The sequence below is a fragment of the Sprattus sprattus genome (genome assembly GCF_963457725.1).
Source record: "Sprattus sprattus genome assembly, chromosome: 2".
NCBI classification, from domain to species: Eukaryota; Metazoa; Chordata; class Actinopteri; order Clupeiformes; family Clupeidae; genus Sprattus; species Sprattus sprattus.
Window position 1 is genome coordinate 15158942 of NC_137921.1, and position 27500 is coordinate 15186441.

Consider the following 27500-nt stretch of genomic DNA (forward strand, 5'->3'; position numbering starts at 1 on the left):
AATGCGTTAATCGCGCGATAAAAATGTTTACGGCGTTAAAATGGGTTTGTGTTAACACCGTTAATAACGTGTTAAACTGACAGCACTAATTAATACAGACAGATGATCTCTCTTTCTCTTTCTCTTTCTCTTTCTCTTTTTCTTTCTCTTTCTCTCTCTATTCCCCTCTTGCTTGCCATTCTCCTCTCTTAATGTCATACTAATAGAATATGCTAATTTAGATGGCAAATAGAACAGTTGCTATGCTGCTTCCAGAATCCTGCATATTATCTGCAAAAGATCATGTATCAAAAATCTGCATAACGCATAATGCAGTCTGTGCAAACAGCGCCTGCAAGTCACAAGAAAACATGAAGATTTACAGACAGTTTCACAAGTACAACCAACCCAACTGTCCATCTCACACTGACGGCTATCACTGACGACAGTGAAAACAGATACAAAGAAACACACACACAAACATCACACAACCAAGAGCGCACATCACCCAGCAACTGTTACCTCACAGAGCACAAAGAGGACGTTTTAGTTGACAGAAATGGCACATTAGACCCAAAGACCTCATATTCCTCCTTCCGAATGTCACAGCACTAACAGCACAGAGCTGGCAGTACAAAACAGTTAAAAGCAGAGATGCCAGGGAGTTATTTGCACTTGGTGCACTAAGTGACTTGGACAGTGTTAAAAGCCCAGGGTCAATGGCAGAGTTACTGGGAGAATGTCAACATGGACACAGGGTTAAAAGCATGGGGTAACTGGTATAGTTACTGGCACAGTGCTTAAGAGAAAGGTATTGTCCGAGTTATGGCAAAGAGTTACTGGGAGAGAGTAAACGGTGCAGGGTTAACCGCATAAGTCTGCAGCATCTGTGCCGAAACTGAGAAAAATGGCATAATCAGTTTTGTCTGGAATCTTGAATGCAATCTTCGCACCACATTATTACCCCAACGTTATTACACCAATTTTATTACAAGAACGTTATTACACCAAGCTTTACGATTAATACACTGCCAAATAAAATGACAGTCTGATAAGTACCTAAAATAAGTGAATTTATCAGGTATGCTCACTTCTCAGTCACAGCACCAGTAGGACAGAATAAACACCCACCCTTTCATTAGACCACTCAGGAGAAAGTTAACGAAACACCACCCAAGTCCAGGTAGAATTATTAAATTTTGAGGCAAGCCCTGACATTTGGAGGAAGATGTTATAGATATAGAATTCCATTCGAGGGGGTGGTAATACATGTCCGCTTGTGTGTGTGTAAATGGAGATAAGAAACCTTTTAAATTCCAAGGACAGTTAGACATGGTGTTAAAGGGAGCTCACAACCACTAGGCCTATTATCTGAAGAGGAACTGAATGAGCAGGTTTAAATATTTCTAACTATCACACTACGAAATCTGTGCATTTTATAGGTTAACGTTTTAAGCGTAGACTAATGTTTTTAGAATAAAATTCTTGCTAGTGGTGTTATGACAAGTAGTAATACACCACATATTCATAAACATCAAACAAACATTTTGTTTGTTTCTTCTCCAGTTTGCTGTGTTTAGTAGTGTGATCTCTTAGGCTATTTATTATATGCTTACTCATACAGTACGGTTTAGACAGTTACAGGGTGTAATTTGTGTCAAAATGTACGTTTGCATGTGTAGGTATACTGCAATTAGTGTGGATATTTTCTGTAAAATTGTTGTCTTAGACATTCCCTTGTGAAAAGACTTTGTGTTGTGTGTTAACAATCCCCATCTGCATATGCACTGTTCAAAACCATTAACCCTCCCAATGATACATTTTGATACTCCATAAATGTAAGATGGTCATTTATTTGTTCATTTGGAGCTTGGGTTCATTCATTTGTTCATAGACCGTTTAAGCTTATAGTATACTGAAGACCCTATAGTATACTCAAGACCCTATAGTATACTCAAGACCTTATACTTAAGACCTTAGAGAATCACCTCAAGTGACCAAAACTGTTTTTTACTGCAGTACATAATCTGTTTTTGCACATATTCCAGCACAAGTAAAAGTACTTTTTTCACAGTTGATTATCTGACAGGGATTTTGGAGAAAGATGCAAATATGACATGCATCCTACTTACATATTATTGCACCTAAACTTGCGTGGGATACAAACAGATATATGTGACTTTGTAGTCACTGTTTAAAGTTGCTTCAATTTCCACAGCATGTCAGAACCTGTGCCAGTATCTAGTCGTGGAGTCCCGGGGGTTAAAAACCTCAGAGCTACTGGCACAGTGTTAAATGCACAGAGTTAACAGCAGCAGCAAGACACAAGAGCAAGGGCCTCGGGCAGAGACACACAGGCAGGCAGGGAGTGAGTGAGAGGCCGAGAGGGCTGCACAGAAGGCCTTTCTTGAGCGCCGGGCCCACAGAGGCCAGAGGAACAAAGGCCCTCTGTCTGCAGCCAGCACACAGCTGGGAGATACGGACACTTCAGACGGACACAACGCCTCACAGGGAGTCTACTCTCCCTCCCTTCCTCCCTCGCTCGCTCACTCTTCTCTCTACCTCAGTCCTTCCCTCCCTCACTCGTTCTTTTCTCTCAATCGCTTGCTCGCTCACTCTTCTCTCTCGCACTGTCGCTCTCTTTCACTCGCTCTTTTCTCTACCTCACTCCTTCCCTCGCTCACCTGCTCTTTTTCTCTCATTCAACCTCTTTCTCTCTCTGCATTCTGCTCTCATTTTATCTCCATTTATCTTTCACTCTGTCTCTCTTTTACTTCATCACTCTCTCCTCTGCCTCACCCCATTCCCCATCTCCTGCTCTCATTTCCCTCATTTTCACACATCACCATATTATTCGATCATCAACTTTTACATTCCTGCTCTTAAACCCTTTTGGATAAGGTGGCTTTATTTGGGGAGAAATGTAATATAATCTCTCTGACAGTTAACGACTCTCGTAGACTGATTTTTAATTGGTCATCTACTGGTTTGATTTTTTGATTCTCACTCTCTCTTTCTCACACACACTCTTTCCCTCTCTCTCTAAGTAGTATCCTAGTAGTGTGTGTGTGTGTGTGTGTGTGTGTGTGTGTGTGTGTGTGTGTGTGTAATAAAACACACACTTACAGACTTTGTTGGTTGTGTCAGCTTTAGAGGTAGCACAGGAATGCAGTACACTCCAATAAACCCACAACATTTCTGTTTTATCCACTTGACCACTGATAAAACATGCTGTTTGTACAGACTATGGCAAATATCTAGAGCATGGTGTCCTCTCGTACTTAAACACACTGGTCTTCAAGGCATTTGCCTCTGTAGGTAGATCCGACTTGCTTGTGTTAGTGTATTCTGTTTGTGTGTGTGTGTGTGTGTGTGTGTGTGTGTGTGTGTGTGTGTGTGTTTGTGTCTGTGTGTCTCCTGTTTCAGGAGCCATGTGATGTTTTGGATGCCATCTCTGACTGAGAAATGCAACAGCTGCCCCCGAACCTAACACACACACACACACACACACACACACACACACACACACACACACACACACACACACACACACACACACACACACACACACACACACACACACACACACACTCACACACACACACACAACACACACATTCCCTCTAAGTACAACCAACACCTTACTGATTACCACACCTATTCCACCTATTCCTGCATGTCCACTGTTTAAGCAAGACACAAATACGCATACATGCATACATACATACACACATATAACCATTCATTAAATATACTAAAACACTGTACGTTTCAGAGCATTACGATTCCATTCAGCTCGAAGCAGGGCATTACATGACTGGCCAAGGCCAAACATTCAAGGAGTTCCTCTACATTCTAAAAAATGTACATGTCATTATAGAGGACGTAAAATGTGAGCTACTGAAACAAAGGCTTTGCGAGTTCAACTTCACTGAACTGAGCTGTTCGCTGTATGTGTGAACAGAAGACGCACAGCACAGGCCCTGGTGCGCAGTCTCACCATCCGATGGGTGGGTGTTGGGAAAACATTTGCTTCAAAACAGTAATTACTGTGCACCAGTGGTTTAGACTTTGTGAGCAGTTTTTGTTATTTTTATGTTTTATTTCTCACCAATGTGCCCTCTTTAACAGGCACAGAAATGATGGCCTATATCACTCAAAGAATGTCAATATAAGCCATTGTTTTTTAGACAAAATGGGCTATCTTGTGAAAATGAATCTGGTTGACTGTTGTGATGTGTTGTAATTATGGGTAATTAAACGCGTCCATGGCTGCAAACCGGGGATAAGGAAGGAGATTTGACTGGGAGGTCGATTTAGCTTTTCCTTCAGATCTGCTCGCGTGGAACGCCAGTCTCATCTGACTGACAGCGCGCGCTCACGCAGAAAGTTGCAGGAGCTTTCGAGGGCGCGCCGCGTACAGCATCCATTCATTCGATTCCTCTATACACATCGGCCTTTCTGTGTCTTTCTCTCTGCTCCTCTCTTTTTTCGACATAGATCACTTCTGTGCACACATTTACAAAGAGCAATGATGGCTTATTCAATATCTACCGGTCTCTTATGCAGTGGGCCATGATGTTGATTCACCCAGCATGACAGAGAAAACCAGTGTATCTTATGCATGTGGGATAGTTCATTATAATGGAACACAAAATTGTGTTTGCCTTTTTTTTTTAAATAAAATGCATGGAGTGACCCATGCTATTCAACTGTCCAATGTTGGTTCGAAGACTTAACGACCCTACCCTAATATAGGCGGTTTGCCTTTTGCTGACATTTCAAGCCAGTGTCCAACAAAAACAAACCAATAATGTTACTTTGGTACACACAACAGAGCTCAGATTTCAGAGGACCTGGGGTGATGACTCTTTGTTTGCGTTCGTCCAAACAGTGCGACTTAAAACGGGCTCAAATTTCACAAAGCGTCCTCACATCGACTTTAACCAGGCAACCTACCCCTCCCCCAGAACTGCAAAAGACATAAAACTTGATTGAAAAAATCGACCCGAGAGCTGGGGCACTCGCAGGCATAGACACTCTCTAAATATCTCGACGCACGATACTTTCTTTTGAGCAGGCAGGAATTACTATTTTAGGGGATGAACTGACTCTAACCTTCACTAAGCTGAGGGCCAAATAAAATCAAACCTCTTTCACTGAAGTCACATCGTAAAAATGCGATTAAGCCGCATTCCTCCTCGAAGACATTCCACGGTCGTTAATGCTTGCCCTGAACCACGTATCGGAATTGTTAACGAAAAAAAGAATGTCACACCAAGCCCACAGAATGCCATATGCGTGTGGTAATTAGCCTGCTAGCAAAGCTCTTTCCAAACAAGCTGTGGTAGCCAGCGAGGTAACCTAGGCTTTTCATTAGGATGATTCCGCTCAGCTTGGCATTTTGGCCAGATACAGATGTGCAAGCGCGACCCCCCTCCCCAGGCTGTTTTTCAAGGCACAGTCAGTCTAACCAAAAATCTTCGGAAAGACTGGTCAGGCAGATGATACGTACGATAATGGCCTTTCGGCATATCACTGAAATGCTTACAATATGCATAGGGTGGCAACAGCGCAGAAAAGAGCGATGCATCCATTATTCAAATCACACCTGTCACCCACACCGAACTAGGCTAACCTCTCACACTGACAATGGCCAAGTATTCGCGTAGGCTACTGCTCGTTAACTAGGACTTCTGTAGGCTTACATAAATTCAATTTGACCAACCTTCAATGCACAGAATACTGTCTTTAATATACATTATAAACCACTGATGGAGGTTAGGTATTTCTGCATTCAATTACTTACCTGAAGCGTAAGAGTAAATGACACTTTGCTAAATCCTTGCCATTGCTTGGTGTGCTGAGCCTCCGCAAGTGACTCCGAGGTTATTTCAAGCAATTTAAATGTCCAGTCCCATTCCACGATGCGCTGTGGACAGGATTTGAGAGTGCTTGTGATTATACTGCTGGTGGATCCTGTGAAATGGGAGAGCCAAGGATCACGGCTGAACACTACTTCCAAAAGAAACCTTCGGCGTTCGAGGAGAGAGGCTACAGCTTCAGAATCGGACAACGGTGGACAGGCATCTGGATTATCTAGCAGACCGCCCTGACCCGTCCACTATGAATCGGCGATTATTCTCTTAGCTTGACAGGAGGACCATGCCCGTACCGCCTGTAGATATACCTCAAGCCGCTGAGGATGGCACGTACCACTTTCTATTGTTGGCGAAATACCCCACGCAACAGACTTGGCCCGCACAAACTGTGTACCTGCACATGATTGGTTCACTCTTTCTGAACACTCCCGTTAGTGTCGTACTGGCCAATTGGAAGCAGCGAAGAAGGCTTTAGGGTTGGCTATTTCTGTGCTCGTGTACTAGGCCACTACCCTGCAGAGAAATTTAATTCATGAAGTTCATATCTAATGTCTCTTTCATTACTAGATTTAATGTTGACTTAGTAATTTGTCATTTTCCTACTGTTATAATAAACTGGTGTTCAACTGAGTGAAATGCATAAGGAGTTTTGCAGTCATCTTTTTAATCAAACAGAAACAAATTATGTTATACAGGTTAGGTCAAAAGTAGAGTTTATGTTGGTTTTTGGGCGTGGGAGCAAAATAATATTGCCTACAAATACTGTCAATTTTAACGATGCAGTTGTTTTCTTCAACGCATTTACTTTAGTCCTTATCTTATTGGCCCAGCCTATCTGCCAATTGATAATACTGTACTACTCAATCAAACGTGTGCGAGACAAATTCGGTGCAAGTACAACCGGAACCATGAGTGCAACCCCTTAAATGCTTTTGAAAGTCCTGGTAGCTATATAAAACGTATTTGTTGTAAATGGTTAGTTGCAATCTTGAAGTAAATAAACATGGGTGATTGTAAAATATATCTACATACTGATATAATGCGTCACAATATACGGAAAACATAATTATGTGGGAGTTTATGTGGATTTCAATAACAATTCGTGATGTACATTTGAGGACCTCAACGGGGAGACGTTCACAACATTCAAGATGGCGACCGCGGTGGGTTCCCTCGTTTCGTATGATTCCAATTCAGACTCTGATAATGATACAGAATCAACACCAGCGCCTCAAAAAATAGATCCAGATGCGTTTGCACACATGCAGCCTCTGAAATCAAGGAAAACGACGTCTTTGGTTGTTCTTAACTCTGCTCCTGAAGTCGCCGTGAAGGTAAAATCTCCAGCTAGCTAGCTATTACTACATTAGCAAACGTTAGTCAGGTAACGCCGATGTGACAAAGTTAAGAACGTCACCTGGTGTTAAATGCGTTCGTTATGAGTAGTTTTGAATTGTAATGCGATATATAATGATTTCTTTTCTAGCAGCAAGGCATCGCCATCTGACCTGAATCGTATTAATTTCGCGCTGTAACACTAGCCTGTTGAACTGTTCCTAATCCTCACAGACGTATAATCATGTCTAGCAAGTAACCTAACTTTGACTTTAAATTATGCTACTGTGTGTTATTACTATAGGAGGATGTCGAGACCGGTATCCATCTGGACCCTTCTCTCAAAGAAGTCAACTACAACCCCTCATTTGAAACGATGTTCGCGCCAGAGGTGAGTTAAAGGCGCAGTATGTAGGATTTGGTGGCATGTAGTGGTGAGGCTGAAGATTGCAACGGTTGGAGAAGCTGCAGTGGCCATTAGGTGTCTGAAAAAATGAAAGACCCTGTCTAGTAGTGCCAGTGTTTAGGTTTCTCCCTTCTTGGCTACTGTAGAAACATGGCAGCCTCTGGAAAAGACCCCACTCCATATGTAGTGTTAGGAAGGGCTCATTCTAAGCTAACGGAAACACAATGATTAACTGTAACAGGTGATTATAGACTAATGAAAACGTATGCACAATGTATTCCCTTTTTGCTAATAGATCACCCTAAATTCTCCATACCTCACCCTAAGGAAAACCCAAATGTCCTGTCCCAGTCACCTGACACAAGCAGAGCTGACTTTGTTTAATCTCATGAAACGAAGATAGTACCCTTTGTGATAGTATTTACTTTTCATTTCAAACCAAATGAAAATGTGTTAATGCAGAGCCTACTGTCATCAGATTAGTCACCCATGTTAACCTGTTAATTGAAATGATCAGTCCTCTCATCGGTAATATGGTGGCTCAGGCCAATAGACAGTGATGGCAAGCCATTCCTTTTCAAAGCATGACTGGAATGACACCTCGTAGGGGTTATTTTCATTCCATTTTAAGGATATTCTTTTTTTTTACAGTCACTGACCGTTCAAACACTGATACAAAACATATTTGCCTTATTGAACAACAAAGTGTAGCATCAGATTTGACTGCAGCATGCAAAGACTCATAAGCTCAGAAACATTATACATAGTTCATTCCGCCATGTAGTTTACATTTGCTTCATCGTTCTCTGTTTATTTTGGACAGTTTGGTCCGGTTAACCCTTTCAGGACCCAACAAATGGCGGCTCCCAGGAACATGCTGTCGGGATACGCAGAGCCAGCGCATGTCAACGACTTCATGTTCGAGCAACAGAGGAGGACGTTTTCCACCTTTGGTATTTTATGTCTTATGATATAAACTTAGAACCCATTACCGTATAGTTTTCCTATGAGGTTGAAGGATTGTTTGCCTCCTTATATATTTTGCTGTAGCAGACTGAATTTCAATGCAAATTACACTTCTTACAATTATCTGGGGCTTAAATACACACTTTCAATTGACTGATATCTGCTTCCTGGATGTCTCTCTAGTCTTTAATTTGACTCTTTCTCACAGGCTATGCCCTAGACCCTTCAGTGGACACTACTGAGGTGTCCATCAGCAATTACATCGGTGCTGTGGATGAGGCTGAGAAAAACAAAGGTAACTGAGATTGTCTGTAGTTTTGCTTTCCACACCGTCATCTTCAGACCTGCCCCAGGTCACAACACTAACTCTAAAGAGTGCAGACTGATGATGTGCCATAATGAGTTTGTATTATTCCGCTGGTGGATTGGCCTCGTCTGTCTTATCTATTTTTCTCTATGGTCCAGTACCTTACCTGTAAGGGATGGTGAGTGTGTTGTTGAGTACATGGCCAGAGTTTGCCATGACCTCATTCAAGGTTGTTATTTACTGTCATTGAGTGAAGACCCAGAGGTGGATTAGTTGTGGCTTAGAATGTCTGTGACCTCAGAGCTGCCAATTGCGGTTGTTTTGGCTAAACTGCATGTTTGCACTATAGTGCTAATTGTATAGCTCCCGAGGCTGTGGGTGTGCTTTATTGTTGGTCATATGATGTAGTGTCTTGTTAGATACTAAGCACAAGGACTGCGCTGTTCTGTCTGGGTGACTGTTACTGAAGTTTAGATGTTCCCACACTGGAGGAGATTACCCATATGCACTAGATGGAAGAATGTGAGGTTTCTGATCATTTGTATGATTTTCTGGCTAATTTGTTATTTTTTTTTTAGTTGTCTGAACATAGTTTAATGCATGTGGCTTTTTACATAGAGGTATAAAGTTACTTGCAGTTTTTATATTTTTGCAATATTTGCAATTACCATTTTGTTGTGCATTCGCTCCTTAGATGTGATATTGGCTTTATACAGCCGGTTGTGAAAACTTGGCCACGTTCAGAGGGAGTTGGCACAGGAGACAAATCTCGTTTGAAGGGGAAAAAATGAACCCAATTAATTTATCACAGGGAAAACCTCTCACTTTGACTGATGACCAGGAGACTTGAGAGTGGCTATGCTATGGCATCGTTTAAGCTGTGGTCAGCAGGCTGTAAATTGCGGCAAGTTTGTTGTGTTTTGGCGACAGTCGTCATTTTTCTGGAAGATTCCGCCACCGGACCTCAGCGGCTGAACAGGAACTTAAATCACTACAGAACTGCGTTGAAAGCAGAGATGCCGAGATGTATGTGAAGTGGTTGAGCCTGGGTGTAGTCTAGGTTGCAGGCTGTATGTTTTAATTTTCTCCTGTCGAATTTGATATGGTTTTACTCCTGCAATATCTCATCTCTATGAGTCACACAGAAATGAAATGGGTATTGATTTTTTTTTTAAGAAATATCCGAGGGGTTTAGCATCTGAAAGTTATTTCTGAAGTGTTATGTGAGTTCATTATTTAGAGATTTTTTACCTGTGTGTGTGTGTGTGTGTGTGTGTACAGGACAGACCGTGTTTGAAACGGGGCCGAAGAAGGGCGTGAAGAGGTCGAAGGTAAAGGGTGGAGACGCGTCAGACCTGGACGGGTTTCTGGGGCCATGGGCTAAGTACAAGGATGAGAAAGATGGGGCCAAACCCTCAGAGGTGAGACCTGGTCCTCAGGGGTCCATATACATACTGGATGCAGTTAGGGCCAAATAGAGTTATAGCCGTCCCTATGAAAGATCCCTTTCACTCTGTACAAATTACATTCACCAGAGCGCCCCCCCCAGACGATCCGATTGTCTCTACCAATTAGTGGTCAAGCACTCATCGCTTGTTCCGTGCCTCACCAAGCTTCTTCTCTGTAGTCTAAACACCTCATATTCTCAATCCTCTTCCACCCCGTATTGTGTTTCCTTTTAGTCCTTATAGCCTGGTCCTTTTATAGGCCAGTCTCAGAAATGGCTTTATCTCTCACACTCTCCCTAGAAAGCCAGCACTCCAGAGCCTCTTCACTGGTTACCGTGAGACTGCTGGTTTATTTATATCTACTATTAAGTAAAACTGCCAGCTAAAGGCATGGTTATAATTCATTTATCCACCTGCAACGTTATCCACCAGGGCCTCTTCTCTTTGTATCCTGGTTAAAGCTGACGTGTGCTGGTCTGTGAAGGACATGGTTCACACCTTTGCAAGATATCGTCAGCTTCTTGCCAGTACCTTGTTTCTTAGATCCACAATAGGCTGATATGTTTCTAAAGAAAGCTCTTTCTTTTTGACCGTTTTTAGTCCACAAGTGCAGATGCTCCAGATACTCAAGTAGCCCCAAGAAGGCCTGATTTATAGCTTTCTTAAACAGCACAACAGTCTTCAGCCACAAACATGTAATTGCAAGGGTTTTTCTAATGAGAAATTAGTCTTTTAAATGCGATTATTTTCTTGATAAGCTAACATAATGCACCTTTGAAACACAGAAGGGATGATGGCAGAAAATTAACACTACATTTATTTAAACAGATTTCGGTTACTTGAATTGCGAAAAGGTGTGATTTTCTTCAAAAAAAACCAAGTGATTTCAAACTTGGTAGTGTTTATAGTGTGTCTGTTTATATGTATAAAATCAAACTGCTCTAGGTCTGTCTTCATGGATGAATCCTAACTTGAGGTCTTGTGTGTGTGTGTGTGTGTGTGTCAACAGGAGGAACAGAAAGAGCTGGATGAGATCCTTGCGAAACGACAGAAGAAGGGAAGGAATGAGGAAGAGGCTCCAGGGGAGGAGAAGACTATTCTTCATGGTAAAGCTCATTCCTTCCTTCCTTCCTTCATTCATTCATTCACTCGATCATTCACTCGATCATTCACCTGCTCCTGCTCATCACTTTGGTGCTCAGTGTCTCACCCCTTGTCTTCTGTCACTCAAACAAAAATGTACTCTTGGGAGGGAGAACACTCTTTAGTTCAAAACTCACTCGATCTCTCTCTCTTGATTTTGCACAAGCTTGTAAGCAGCTTCAATAGTTCATTCACAAAGCTGTTACCTTCAATTATTTTCAAATTTGTTCAACCGTTATTTATTTTCCTAGATCTCTGTATTGCCCAAATGTCCTTCCTTAGGACTGCCTGTACCAGTCCAGTCATTTAACCTGTGTGTGTGTGTGTGTGTGTGTGTGTACAGTTAAGGAGATGTTTGACTACCAGGGCCGCTCCTACCTGCACGCGCCTCAGGATGTGGGCATTAACCTGCGCTCGCCGGAGGCACCTGAGAAGTGCTACCTGCCCAAGAAACAGCTGCATGTATGGACTGGACACACAAAGGTAAGAGTGTGTGTGCCCGTGTGAGTGTGTGTGTGCATGTGTGTGTTTGTGTGTCTTTGTTAGACTAATGACATTATTTGGGCAGGAGAGACAGTCAGTTTCTGTTTTGACTGTGCCGGACTAGTTGTACTTTACACGCCTTTAGAGGAACTCCTCGTGCTTTTCTCACCTCCTCTTCAATCCTCTCTTCCCCTCTCCCTCTAGGGGGTCAGTGCGATCCGATTGTTTCCTGCCTCTGCTCATCTGCTGCTGTCCGCTTCCATGGACTGTAAGATCAAGGTATTGCTTTTACCTCTCACTGGACACACACACACACACACACACACACACAGCACTTTGATGTTTCTGATGGTCAAGGTGCAATTTGCACTTCTTAGTGGACCATAACTTGCCGGTCAAAATGTCCGCAAACAGAAAACATAAAATGTATCCCAAAACAGGACGTTTGTGTTTTAACCAAAGCACATAAATCAAGAACAGAACTAAAATCTTATTGGTATTATCGTTATTGATTAATGCGAGGAACACAATCTGACTGCTTCCTCCTGCCATTAGACGCCATTGGGAGAGAACAGGAGCTTTGTTTGAGACACTCTTAAGGCTGCTGCCATTGACAGTCATGTTATAAGCTAAGCAGACTTATTCACTCCACTGGGCCATTTATGTTTGACCAAACCCAGGCGCACTGGGGCAGTTCTGTTTGCTTAAACCACGTTTTGCTGTTGTTGACAAATGAATGATTTATAGCACACATCTCATCTCGTAGTGCCACTGCTTTGATGACAATCGTGTGTGATTGTAGGCTGTATAACTTGCTGAATATTTGCAAGAAAAATGGCTTCACAACAACCTAGTGAGCAACAGTAAATTATACATTTCGATTTCATTTTCGTTTCTGAATACTTGTATATTTCAAAGCTTAGCTTTTAGCTTCGTTCTTTAGTTTCACGTCTATGGTTGCTAAGCAGGGGTGCATTTCCCGAAAGCGTTGAATAATTAACATCACAAAATGAAAATTAATTTTAAACACACTTTCTCCACGGTTACCATGGTGTTTACTCAAGGACGCTTGAAAACCCAGTCCAGGACAGTTTGACAGTTGATTACGTCAAATGAGAATGAAATGCTGTCTAGCACAACCATGCCACAAAGTTGCAGTTCCAGTGGCAATTTATTCATGTTGAATCTCGTTGCCTCCTCCCTCCCTAAAGCCCAATGCTAACTCCTGGATGACATCCTGGTAACAGTGATTTGAGGACATTGGCCTTCTATATCAACCTAGATACAACCTAGAGCCATGACTTTGTGATTTCTCCCACCCATCACAATCAGGCTGTGTTTGACTGTTTCTGTCTTCTGTGTTGTGTTTTTTAGCTATGGGAGGTCTATGGCGATCGCAAATGCTTACGAACATTTATTGGTGAGTGTGAAATGTCATTAAATCTTGTGTGTGTGTGTGTGTGTGTGTGTGTGTGTGTGTGTGTGTGTGTGTGAGGATTTTTGAGCCATTTGCGAGGCAGCCCTTGCTGAATGCCTTGTTTCTTCTTAGCTGCTGGTGGTGATTGTGTGGGTTGTGGGGAGCTGAATCTATTAATCATACAGAGATTAAATAATGGCTCTTTTCATCTGAACCCCCCACCACTGTCACATGATGTTCTTTGCATCTCTCTCGCTCTCTTTCTTCTTTTCTTTCTTTCTTTCTTTCTTTCTTCTTCCTTTTTTCTTTTTCCATCTCTCTCAATTTCTCTCTCTGTCTTTGCTGTGAGGATGAATCATATTTGAGATTGAGAGGGATGTTGGTTGGTGTTAGTTGAATGTAGATTTTAACAGACACTTTTATCTGGCCTGGCTGTCCTACACACACACACACACACACGTACACACACACACACATACACACGTACTCACACACACACCCATACACACACACACACACACTGTATAATTCAACAAAGAGAAGGGAGAAAGCGCTACTCTTTCTATTCAGATAACAAAAGCAGAGTTCTATAAAGCATCATAAATATTTCAGACATCGACAACATCCAAGGTCTGTTTGTGTGTGTGTGTGTGTGTGTGTGTGTGTGTGTGTGTGTGTGCTTTCCAGCAGAGAGGCCCATAATAATCCCCGGCAACACCACTGTTTATATCCATATTAAGGAAAGGAACCCCTTTTTGTTCTTGCATTTTAATTTCCACGGGGAGCACTTTCAGTTTTGCTCGTTATCACATATAGAGCAGAGCTGTACCCATGTTCTGATTCTCACAAGTCTTTATCACACCCCATCCCTAACGTTGCCTGTGTGTGTGTTTGTTAGAGTGAGTGTGTGTGTGTGTGTGTGTGTGTGTGTGTGTTATTGCTATTTATGATCTTGAACGCTCTGGGGAGGGGGGATAGGGTGCATTGGGATTTTGTGTGCGTGAATGCGTACAGGAATGTGTGTGTGTGTGTGTGTGTCTCTGTCTCTGTCTCTGTCTGTCTGTGTTAAGACTGTAGGGTACTTAAGACCCCTTTGCTGTAGATCAGTTTCATTTCCTCCTGTTGCTAAGTGTCTGGGCGCAGCGGAAGTCATGAAATTGTGCCGTGAATGTACCCCCTACTGTATCTCACACACACACTCGGTCCAGTTCCCCCCTGCACAGCCAGCTCTCCACAGGTCCCTGTTATCGCCGTGGTTACGGCTGCCTTGGTGATTAAAAAGGGGACAGAACAAGGGAGGACAGTGTGTGGAAAGAAGCTGTCACTGCGGGACATGATTTATTGCCTCAGAGAGAGAGAGAGAGAGGGAGAGAGAGGGAGAGAGAGAGAGAGAGAGAGAGAGAGGGGCACAAGGGAGGAAGAAGGGAAAGTGAGAGGGACAGAAGCATAACGAGTGATAAAGTATTGGACAGAAGAAAGAAAGAAAGTGGAGAAGAAGAGTCCTAGTTTACTGAAGTCTTTGTAATGCTGCACAATAACGGCAGAGGCTTTAGTACGCATTGTGAGGCGACCGTGAACAATGCATGCGTTTTTATATTCCTCCTCCTGATGATCTATGTTCCATCTCTCTTTCTATCTCTATCAACCTCTACCTCTCCATCTCCCTCTCCTTCTTTCTCTTCTTTTCTGTCCCTCTCTCTCTTCTCTGTTCCTTCTGCAGGTCACAGTAAGGCGGTGCGTGATGTCTGCTTTAATAACACCGGCACCCAGTTCCTCAGTGCAGCCTATGACCGCTACCTGAAGCTGTGGGACACAGAGACCGGTGAGTCATACACACATACACACACACACACACACACACACACACTCACACAGGGTTACTCATACTCACACACACACACACACACTCACACACAGGGTTACTCATACTCACACACACACACACTCACACACAGGGTTACTCATACTCACACACACACACACTCACACACACACACACACACACACACCCAGGGTTACTCATACTCACTAGTCAACGCTTAAACATTACACCTTTAGAGGCGAGTATCATAAACCTGACGCGTACACATGCTCATATAACTCTTATACCTCATGAAATGTAAGCTTATGTAATGGGGAGGGAGAGAGGGACCTAGATAGGGTCGGGGTGAAGTTTTGGTTCAGTACAGTGCTCCACCAACAGAGGGAGCTGGAGGGCTCAGGGAGAATAAAGGTGCACTCATGTGCACTGAAACTTGTTGGCGTGTGCCGTCGCAAACACACACTCACATTGTGTGTCGTTTCTCTCCACAGGTCAGTGTATCTCACGCTTCACCAACAGAAAGGTTCCCTACTGTGTGAAGTTCAACCCAGATGAGGACAAACAGACCCTGTTTGTGGCTGGCATGTCAGACAAGAAGATTGTGCAGGTGTGTTTGTGTGTGTGTGTGTGTGTGTGTGTGCGTGCGTGCGTGTGCTTGCATACACCTATGTTGCCAGGCTGTAGAAACTAAATTGACTAGCACACGACTGCAATGTACCAAGATCAAGTTTGTGTGTGTCCTCATCCACAGGTATTTCTCACACTTAACCCTTAATTGCACAAAGACAGATTTCCTTAAAGAACTGCAAAAAAAGCTTATTTCATGCTTGTTCGTGTTTGTGTGTGTGTGTGTGCATGTGTGCACATGTGTCAGACAGTGTCACAGTCAGTGTTTGAAGACTGATACACTCAAGTCAATGGGTGTCTTGTAATGCCAATGTAAAAGACACATTTGAGTGAAACGTGTGTGTGTGTGTGTGTGTGTGTGTTTCAGTGGGATATACGCAGTGGTGAGGTGGTGCAGGAGTACGACAGACACCTGGGTGCGGTCAACACCATCACGTTTGTGGACGAGAACCGGCGCTTCGTCAGTACCTCAGACGACAAGAGTCTCCGCGTGTGGGAGTGGTACGGACTTCTGTTCTTTTTTTCGTGTGTGTGTGTGTGTGTGTGTGTGTGTTTGTGCGCACGGGTGTGTGGTTGTGCGTGGTACAGCTCACTCATGTCCTGTCATCTCTGTGCGTTTATGTGTGTGTGTTTGCATTAGTTTGAATACTTATTCAGTTTTAGTGACTGTGAATTTGAGACTTTTTCGCAGTTTCAGTTGAGCAGAGAGCCTTGTTAGTAGCTAATCCTTGAGATTGAGAGAGGCATCAAATAGTGTGTTTGGGAGAATCTCAGTGGTTATCGTGTGTTCATTTGTGCTATGAACACTAGAGGTGCTCTTTGTGATATTTGTGAGATTGAAATGGACTTAACATTTGAGGTATTTGTGTGTTAGGTAGTGTGTCTGAAAAGTGTATGTGTTGTCACTGACTATGGTGTGGGGTCATTGAAAGTTCAGGGTTTTGTAATTGAAATTTTTTCCCCGTTATTTCCTAGTTGTTTTTTCTCTGCCCTGGTTTGTTTCGCTTCTTTCCGCTCGCTCTTTCGCCGACTCGTCCTAAGTACTGAGAACTAATGGCTGGCACTCAGTAAAGACGATCCAGTGTAGCCTTCCAGATCACCCATCCCAGAGTGAGTCCCCTACGCGCTCTCCTATCAGATCACCCATCCCAGAGTGAGTCCCCTACGCACTCTCCTCTCCTGTCTGATCACCCATCCCAGAGTGAGTCCCCTACGCACTCTCCTCTCAGATCACTCATCCCAGAGTGAGTCCCCTACGCACTCTCCTCTCAGATCACTCATCCCAGAGTGAGTCCCCTACGCGCTCTCCTATCAGATCACCCATCCCAGAGTGAGTCCCCTACGCACTCTCCTCTCCTGTCTGATCACCCATCCCAGAGTGAGTCCCCTACGCACTCTCCTCTCAGATCACCCATCCCAGAGTGAGTCCCCTACGCACTCTCCTCTCCTGTCTGATCACCCATCCCAGAGTGAGTCCCCTACGCACTCTCCTCTCAGATCACCCATCCCAGAGTGAGTCCCCTACGCACTCTCCTCTCCTATCAGATCACCCATCCCAGAGTGAGGCCCCTACGCACTCTCCTCTCAGATCACCCATCCCAGAGTGAGTCCCCTACGCACTCTCCTGTCAGATCACCCATCCCAGAGTGAGTCCCCTACGCACTCTCCTCTCAGATCACCCATCCCAGAGTGAGTCCCCTACACACTGTCCTGTCAGTGATTCAGAGCTAGTGTGTCAGGTGGGGGCAGGTGTGCTTCACTAGCCTAGAATGTTACATATGCACCAGCTTGTGTTGGGGGTTTTGGCAGTCTCTGCAGCTTTTGTGTGCATTGCACAAGGATTACAAACCACCCATGATTCATTGTGTTTGACACTTAATTAATAAGTGTGTGTGTGTGTGTGTGTGTGTCATTGTGTGGCGGCTAAGCCAGTTGGCAGCCTGTGTTTGGGATTCAGGGTCCTTGTCTCTCTCTTTGGATGATTGAAGGTGGTTGCGGCATCAATGTACCACGCCACAGCTCTCCTCCCTAACCTAGCGTAGTGGGCTTTAGTTAACCTGGTGGGCTTGGTGTGTGCACTCATTCACATGATTGTGTGTGTTTGTATCTGTGTATGCAAGCTAGCTAATGGCCCCTTGAATGAGTGCCAGTTCAGGGCTTTACTGTCCCTTCTGAAGCAGATGGCATCCGCCTGCTTTACCCCGTGTGTGTGTGTGTGTGTGTGTGTGTGTGTGTGTGTGTGTGTGTGTGTGTGTGTTTCTGCGGGCGCATTTGGGAGGAAGGGAAAACTTCGACTGAGACTAGGTTGATTTTTCGTGTGTATGGTAGAGTGTGTGTGTGAGATGAGAAAAGAGCACAAGCAAAAATGTATGCATGGCCCCATTAGCTCCTTTCCCATGGAGAAAAGGGATTAGGCACACAACAGCTGAACACGCTTGTGCCCACACACAACCACACAATCACACACACACACACAGACAGAGAGAGGGTGGTTTATCCTGAGGCTCAGTAAACTATTAACTCCATCCCATATAAAGAGTAAACATCTCCTGCCATGTCCCTTCTCTGTGAAGCGTGTTCTAGTCAGAGTGAATAAGTGAGATTAGTATGTACGTATCAGTAGGAGCCCAGCACAGTGGAGCAGAGTGAGAAGTAAGTGAGATTAGTATGTACGTATCAGTAGGAGCCCAGCACAGTGGAGCAGAGTGAGAAGTAAGTGAGATTAGTATGTACGTATCAGTAGGAGCCCAGCACAGTGGAGCAGAGTGAGAAGTAAGTGAGATTAGTATGTACGTATCAGTAGGAGCCCAGCACAGTGGAGCAGAGTGAGATTAGTCCGTGTGTCAGTATGAGTGCTTAGCACGGAGGATTGAACCCAGCCGTCCCACAGCAGCATCCACTAATCATACTTCATGTATGAGAAGGACTGAGCACTCTCACACATATACATTTATACATGCATGTGTATACACACACACACACACACACACACAAAAGAGTCACATAAGTGTCTTGGGTCAGGGATAGCAGTTGTGAAGGAGTCTTGATACACTTAACATGCTGAAGATAACGGGACACCTCAGCGGCCATTATCCTGCTCATAGTAGACATTCGCAGGTCTCTTGTGTGTCTTGAAGGACCACTGTATCCCAGAGTAACCACTGTAATTTGTGTGTGTGTGTGTGTGTGTGTGTGTGTGTGTGTGTGTGTGTGTGTGTGTGTGTCTTGAATAGGGCTGGGCGATATGACGATATATATCGTGAGGACGATAGAAACGTGTCTATCGTGACCTTTCTCCTCTATCGTTTCTATCGTGATAAACTTTTTCTCATTATACAGTCAGCTGGCAGCTTCAGTGGCTGCTAGCAACGTTTAGCTATCGCTGCTAGTTGAGATTCAACGGTGTGTCGCTGGTTTCCCTGGTAACGGACAGACGGTTAGCAGCTAGCCCTGGGTCTACTCTACCTTCTGATTGACGCTCTTTGCCCTGCCATCCACGGACAACTCAGTTTGACCCATCTCTCTGGACCATCGAGGTACTGGGTTCCAGTTGTATTGAGTTCCCGAACTGAACGGCATTATACAAACATTCGTATCGCTCACACACACCGCCAGCACAGCCGCTTGCCGGAGCGGCACAGCACCACTGATCTCAAAAAGAAACAGAAAAAGTTTCTTTTTGAGATCAGTGCACAGCACTCTGTGGATTGACAAATACGTCATCGTACGTATTCTGAGCTGTGACCATCGACTTTTGAACTCTGAACTCATACATCTATTTGGAACACAAAGAACTGTAAAATACATCGGGATTGTATTGCCATGTTGTTATATTGTTATTGCATTAGTTAAGTTGTTTATTGATTGTATATTTATAGCAAGCGTGAACGAGAGAGTGATTGGGCATTAGGCCACTGATATTGAATGGGTATGAAAATAGTTATTAAAGCAAATATTTAGAGTAGGTTCATTGAATGTATCTATTTATAATAATTAATATAAGTACATGTCTTATTTAATACTGAATGGCTTTTATCTCTTCATTATATTTAATATTAGTCAATATTACAGGGGAGTGAGATCTTAGTTACACTCACTCTATACACATCATTTTAGTAGCGGATTAATGCTCCCGCTACATTTTTTCCATTATTATATCATTATCGTGATATATATCGCTATCGTGATATAAAATAATCCATATCGTGATATATGTTTTTTTCCATATCGCCCAGCCCTAGTCTTGAAGGACCACTGTAATTTGTGTGTGTGTGTCTTGAAGGACTACTGTAATGTGTGTGTGTGTCTTGAAGGACTACTGTAATGTGTGTGTGTGTCTTGAAGGACTACTGTAATGTGTGTGTGTGTCTTGAAGGACTACTGTAATGTGTGTGTGTGTCTTGAAGGACTACTGTAATTTGTGTGTGTATCTTGAAGGACCACTGTTATTTGTGTGTGTGTGTCTTGAAGGACTACTGTCGTGTGTGTGTGTGTGTGTGTTTTTTGTTCTCTGGTCGTTATGCACCAGAAGTTGATGGCCATCAGCAGGAAGTGTTCTTTAATTTTGTTAGGAAGCTTTGCATTGGTGTGGATGATGTCACTTTTGGCTGGATCTGTTTGTAAGGTGTCACCTGCCAGCCAATCAGAAACGAGTACTTTTTTTTTTTTGGGTAATGTAATGTATGCCGATTTGTCCTTGAATTGTGCCGTTGTTGATGGGGTGTGTGTGTGTCTTTTCAGGGATATTCCTGTGGACTTCAAGTACATCGCTGAGCCCAGCATGCACTCTATGCCAGCTGTCACACTCTCACCCAATGGTTAGTTCACACAAACACACACACACATTCTCTCTCTCCTGCAAACACACACACACACACACACACACACACACACACTCTCTCACACCCTGACTCGCAGATATTTTCACGAGCAAAACAATATGTATGGCAAGCAAGTCCCTGTACACAAACCTCTCTGACTTCAGTCTTGCACACACCCTTTTTTTGGTAGACAAGTTCACATTTTATGGCTTAAAGGTTTAATGTGGAGGAAATCGGGTTAAATCAGGCTTGAAAACACACCCATACTTAAAACTGCATGTCCTCATTTCTCATAATGCTCTGTGTGTCTGTGTGTCTGTGTGTGTCTTTGTGTGTCTGTGTGTGTCTGCAGGGAAGTGGCTGGCCTGCCAGTCCATGGATAACCAGATCCTGATTTTCGGGGCTCAAAACCGCTTCAGGCTCAACAAGAAGAAGATCTTCAAGGGCCACATGGTAGCAGGGTACGCCTGTCAGGTCGACTTCTCCCCTGATATGAGGTACGTGTGTGTGTGTATGTGTGGGTGGGGGTGTCTGTGTGTACTGCGTGCATCAGCAGCTAATGAGAGAAGGAGAGAGATGGTGGAATAGGGAAAAACCCAGATTTAGTGCCTAAATGAAAGTGCCCCGAGTGAAAGATGGCGCCTTGGCAGAGATAGAGGAGAAACTCTTGAATACCTGAACACACACCTCTACAGGTGTGTGCAATGGACCAGTGCCAACAGGCCTGCAGTGTGTGTGTGTGTGTGTGTGTGTGTGTGTGGGCGGGCACGTTTCCAGTGGAGCTAGTTTGTTTTGAATGGGGTGAGACGGCTGATTTGAAAGGGCACAAGCGGTCTGGGATGAAAGCCTACGACCATGATTGTCTCAATTGTCCTTAATTGAGGAACTAATTGCTGTAATCAGAGAAGCAGGCCTCTGCGGGCTGAACTCCCTCTGCGTGGGGTAGGGCCCGTTGCCATGGCATCAGGTGTGTTGGCGAAGTTCTGAGTGTTTTATGAGGAGAAAATGAGACCATGATGAGAGACGCACTCAGATCTACTGAAAGCATTCTTAGGCTTCACTTACACTCACCAGAATGTGATTATAACACTTGTGAGGCCCTTGTATGGTGAACTGATAAACTTACATTAGTTCTTCTCTCCCTCTTTCTCTCACTCCCTCTCTGTCTGTCTCTCCCCCTGACCCCCCCCCCCCCCCCCCCCTCTCTCTCTCTCTCTCTGTCCGTCACTCCCCTCACTGCTGTAGTTATGTGGTGTCGGGTGACGCGGATGGGAAGTTGAACATCTGGGACTGGAAGACGACTAAGCTGTACCACCGCATCAAGGCCCACGATAAGGTCTGCATCAGCGCCCTGTGGCACCCCCACGAGACCTCCAAAGTCATCACCTGCGGCTGGGACGGACTGATCAAACTCTGGGACTAGACCTGGACGGAGGGGAGGGATGGAAAGAGGAGGAAGCCATGGAAGGAGGAGGAGAAAAAGGGGAGGACATTGAGGGACGAAGAGATAAAGGGAGAAGGAGCAAGAGAAGACAAAAGGAAAAAAGAAAAGGAGGAGAAAGACAGATGGATTTGCAGAAGGAGGCTTTTTTTTTATTGTATGCCATGTAATCATCCAGCAGGTTTCCCCATCGTCGGCAGCCTGTTTTTCTTCAGCTTTCTTCATCCCCTCCAGCTCTTTTTCTCAATGGTTTTCCTCCTTTTGTTTGCTGTTTGTCATTCCTGTCTTTCTCCTCTCTGTTTCATTCTGTCTTTTGCGATCTTAGTCCCGTTGTTCCGTCTCTGGAGTCTGAAGTCGGAGGTGTTTTCAGGGCTGGCATCCAGTCCTGGTGTCTGCAGTTAATTGTACCCCCTCCTCTCACTCGCGCCCTCACACACACACACACACACACACAAAGACACCAGGGGGAGTAGGTGGAGGGGCAATGGATATTTTTAGGGGTTTGTGTTGTTTGCCTGTTTTTGTTTTTATTTCTTTTAATCTGTTGTATTTAGCCTTCAAACAGCCGCTGATCACTGTTTAAATTCCCACAGTCTCTGCGGTTCTCAGATGGTATACTCACAAACACACATACACACAGACCATACTGAACTCTGCTTTTGCCAATAAAACATTTTGTACATTTCCCTTTTAATGAGCAGCTTTTGGTGTTACTGTCATAGAGACACAGACAAATGCCACCATTTCCCACGCTTGAAAAGACCATCTAATAATGACATTTATGCACTTAAAAGAGTGGAAGACCAGCTTAATGAGTGGTAAAGAGGCCAATAACTCCTTGGGAAGACGTTTCACAATAGAAACTGTCTGTTGATAACTTGCTGGCATGAGAGATTCAACCTGTACTGAGGTCCTCAACAACACCACATTTAAGTTGTTTATTGTGTGGAGAGAATCCATGGTAACATGGAAGAAATATTTATGTTTTCTACCTAAGATTTACATGGCCGGGCTCAGACGGTAAAATTGCGTTTTCCTTTTGTTTTTGAGAGCCAGACACCCATAGCTTAGCTTTAAGCAGCTTTACCAAAGATAAGAGTTCAGTTTACAGTTTTTTCAGTTTTTTTCCATTGATTGCATTGTATTATTTTACAGCATGAACTTGGTTGTTTCAAGGTTGGCCACAAGAATGAGTACCAGAAGAAAATTAGCTTTCTAAATTATTTATCTTTAAGGGTTTTTTAAGATTAACAGTTCATCTTATAAACACCTTTGCTTTAAAATGACAAATCACAATATCTCAAACATGCCTTTGAAGAACTCTCTAAATACTGGATCTACTCAAGGACAACTTGCCCAAGTGCTTTTAATAGTCAGAACGGACTGTATTGCTAATAAATAAAGCTAAGAGGCCGCGCTGGGTTATTTTTGCCATAGGAGTCTATATTTGGATGCTGTTCTTGGAAGTGCTATGAAAATTGTAGAGCTTTTTTTATGTTGAGTCTTGGCCAGATCATTCAGGCCTGGATCAGGATGTCCATGGACAGCACTTTGTCAGCTTTTAAAATAACTGAAAAAAAGTGATTTCAAACCGCATAGCTCTTATATTCACATATATTTAGAATATAAAAAACGACTGATTTGAAGGCTATCCAACTTTTTCTAGACAGATGGCAACATTTTGTACTTTTTTTCCCAGGCCAAGGTGGTAGAAACACCTTTTAATTATTGGATGAGGTGTTTAATGACAGTTTATATAAAAATATACAAACTGTTTATATACACACACACACACACACACATGGGCAATAAAACTGAAACAGTGGCCAATATAGTGTTTGAGGTTTCACACCTTCATACTATGTGTGGCCTGGTGGCTAACCTACATTGATTTCACATTCCATCCGTAAGAGCAGCGTGCGAAGGTTGAATTAGCAAAGCAATGTCACAGCTGTACTTAAAATATTGCACTCCACACAACAGAATGGGAAACATATCAGAGGTCAAAAGAGGACAAATTGTTGGTGTGTGTCCCACTGGCTCGTCTGTGACCAGGACAGCAAGTGTTAATGCTGTATTGAGAGCAATGGTATTTAGGGTAATGTCGGCATACCACCACGAAGGACGAACCACATCCAACAGGAGAAACTGTCAACGCAAGAGGAAGCTGTCTGAAAGGGATGTCTGGGTATTATCCCGATTGTTTCCAAAAAAACACAAGCCACAGCTGCCCAACTCACTGCATGATTAAATATATTCCCACCCAAATTATGTTCCTGATCCTCTGGAGCTCCACAGGGCCAATAATCATGGTCAGGCTGCTATAGCCTAATGTCAGTCACTCGTGCCAATGGCAAACATCGGTTTGAATGGTGCCAGCAGCGCAAATCTTGGGCTGTGGACAATGTGAAACATGTATTGTTCTTGAGTCCACCTTTGCTGTCTTTCCCACATCCGGGAGAGTAACAGTGTGGAGAAGTCCCAAAGAGGCTCACCACCCGGACTGTTGCGAACACAGAGTGAAGCACAGGGGTGGATAAGGCATGGTTTGGGCTGCAATATACTGCCATACCTTAGGACCACTACTTGTTCTAGATGGGCATGTTACTGCCAAGGACTACTGAACCATTCTGGGGAAGCATCACGTAGTGACCTAGCCTGTTCTGCAGGAGGAATGGCTCAAAGTCCCTCTGGCCACTGTACAGGACTTGTATCTGTCAGTCCTAAACGTATATATATATAAATATATATATATATATATGTGTGTGTGTGTGCGTGTCTATATCTAAATAATATTATGTGTATCGCTTGCTGATTCAGTGATATGAAACACCTGTTGAAGCATTGAGCCTGTGACGAACATGTGCTTCATGCTACAATTCTCATTTCAGTCCATTATGGGCCTAGCTGTGGATTGTCACGGTATTAACCAAACTGCTTAACGTATGGCACATGTTTCTAGACTGATTATTATACGGCGCAAAATGTACCATGATATGAAGGCACAGTCAGTAATGACTATCAGGTTCTGTATAAAGCGCCTTAAGACAATTGTATTGTTTCGGCACTACATAAATAAAATGTAATTGAATCAATGTCTGTCAGATTAATCTTACTTTGAGTGTGAAATAGATTCTTAATTCCATAGTGTTTGGATTAAGGCCATCATGCACATAGTAAATGTGTGTGTGGTCACAGTGACCCAGTGCTTTTTAGAACAAAATGGTTTCCTGATTTCACTTATAGAATAACCAGTAAAATCATCAGATGAATGGTTTTTAGTGGACCCCATTTAGCTCTCAGAGGGGTTTTCTGTCTTTGACCTTTTACCTGATATTGGTCATTCATTGGTTGTCGTCTGCCTTTATGGGAAAAGCTAAACTTGGCAGGAATCGTCTCTGTTTAGCCTTTTTCAGTCAGATACTTCTCAGAAATACTTACTCGTCTTGTTTTGCCCAGCTGTTATTTCTTGTCCAGTTAGTAGTCAAAAACGAAATGAAAATATTGTAGACTTGTAGGTACAATGATGACGCAACTCTGAAGACATGATAAATTAAATTGTTCCCCAATTACATATTGTGCACTTTGCACTTGTTTCGCTGTTTGATGGATTGAAAACGGGTACCCCCCCCCCCCCCCCCCCCCATACACCCATACAGACACACACACACACACACTCACACTCAAGTAAGGTTTGGTTACTTCCTGTTCCCCTCAGAAGGGGATATTTATTCTTCAAGAAATGTGTTCCTTAATGAAATTTCTTGAAGTCCAGACTGTGCGTTTGTGTGTGTGTGTGTGTGCAGAGTGGAGGGGTTGGAGGTGTGTGTGGGACTCTGTGTGTAGGTGGAGGGGAAGTAATTCAGGCTGAAACTGATTTGACATTTTGCTGTTCAGTCTGTGGGAGAGATGACCTCTTTCTTCTTTTCTTCCCTATTAAAACAGGCTTACCAGTGAGGGTGAACTATTGCATCCTGACTATGCGTTCACACGCACGCACACACAAACACACACACACACAAGGGCTAAAATTATAGCACAAATATCTACATCAGTACCACACAGTGTTCAGTGAGGCTCAGGCTGTGGTTGGTTTTGCTGTGGTTTTTTTCAGCTGTTTTTTTCAGTTCAGATGAGTTTCTTGTCATAAATGCATTTTACATGCGTGGTCATTAACCATTAATATAGGCGTGTCACATGAAGTATAAGATGTCAGTGCAAGAGTTCATCAAAAGATGGGCTTTGTCAAGTTGTACATTGTAGTGCATATGTGAAGGAGTGTGTACATCTGCATATTGAATTTTATTTGGTAGTTAACAGTTTGACATTTTCTTCATGCATTCACCGTTCGTACAAAGGTAGTTTGGTTCCTCCCTCCCTCATTCACACCAGACCAACTCACATCATGTCGCTGACACATTGATCCTCATCAACACAGAACTGACCAAGTCACTGATCCCGGATCAGACGTAGTCTGGATCTGGAGTAGGTCCAGTCCTGAACTTTCTAAGACTCAGCACAGTCAGGCCAGATGCGGGCTGCAGCCCTTCCATAGTGAAAAGCTTAATGGAAAATGCCCACTGCATTACATGACACTTGAAATATGTCACCCATTTTTCCACTAAGGTTTCTACCTAGTTTCCTCATCGTTTTCATTGATTGTTGAATGTGGCTGTTTGCATTCTACAATTCAACAGAGTATGTTTTAAAGCACTGGAGGACAAGGCAAAATCTCTGTCCATCGGCCCTCCAAAAGTAAAAATTTTAGTGTGTGTGTGTGTGTGTGTGTATTTGTGTGTATTTGTGTGTGTGTGTATTTGAGTGTGTGTGTATTTGTGTGTGTGTGTATTTGTGTGTGTGTGTGAGTTTGTCCATGTCCTCTTTTTTGTGTATCTGTGAATAAATGAGGCGTGTCCTGCCATATCTGTCTTCACCCTTGGTGTGTGCTTTCCGCATAGATTGCTCTAACTGACTACCCTCTGTGTGTGTGTGTGTTTGAGGGAGAGACAGATGGGGGTAAGCGTTAATGTACCTTGTCCAGTCATCCATCTCCTCACCATTCCCAGTAACTGGGCCAGTGTCAGGTATCTAGTGGGTGTGGTGTTTGTGGGCTGCACTGCAACATGACTCAGCGTTTTAACGAGCAGGCCTTTAGAGTGGAGCGCGGTCGCCAGGGACAGAGCATTAGACATAAATATGGAAAACAGAGACAGAGGCAGATGCAGTCACGTTTGCAGCCTCCGGGGCAGTATTAGCCTCATTCCCAAACATGATGAGCCAGGCCCACAAATAAGTTTCATTCCTCCACAGGGTTCAGTTGTTGTCCATCCAACAGTCCAGGGGCGCTAATTTAGTTGACAGGCAACTGGCAATGAGCAAGGTGCATGAGCTTAAGCTAGTTTGATAACTTGGCTAAATCATTTT

General features: G+C 43.6%; 2 protein-coding genes across 4 annotated transcripts in view; one reads left to right on the forward strand and one right to left on the reverse strand.

Annotated features, from left to right (window-relative positions):
• The window catches only part of wasf1 (WASP family member 1), a 59422-nt gene extending 53270 nt beyond the window's left edge, over positions 1–6152 (reverse strand). For all 3 annotated transcript variants that reach the window (XM_080860729.1, XM_080860726.1, XM_080860727.1), the window contains exon 1: positions 5789–6152. The gene's annotated coding sequence lies outside the window, so the exon portion shown is untranslated. The remainder of the gene's footprint in view (positions 1–5788) is intronic.
• An 860-nt stretch (positions 6153–7012) lies between these two features.
• On the forward strand, positions 7013–22734 carry cdc40 (cell division cycle 40 homolog; the record flags this gene model as incomplete). The annotated part of the gene is made up of 15 exons (XM_080832145.1): positions 7013–7195; positions 7501–7587; positions 8426–8555; positions 8777–8863; positions 10157–10296; positions 11333–11429; positions 11810–11949; positions 12154–12228; positions 13324–13369; positions 15087–15188; positions 15680–15795; positions 16183–16316; positions 20556–20632; positions 20988–21132; positions 21881–22734. The coding sequence occupies 15 exons, from the start codon at positions 7013–7015 to the stop codon at positions 22056–22058; spliced, it is 1737 nt and encodes a 578-aa protein (XP_080688271.1). The 3' UTR covers positions 22059–22734.
• Positions 22735–27500: the final 4766 nt, after the last annotated feature.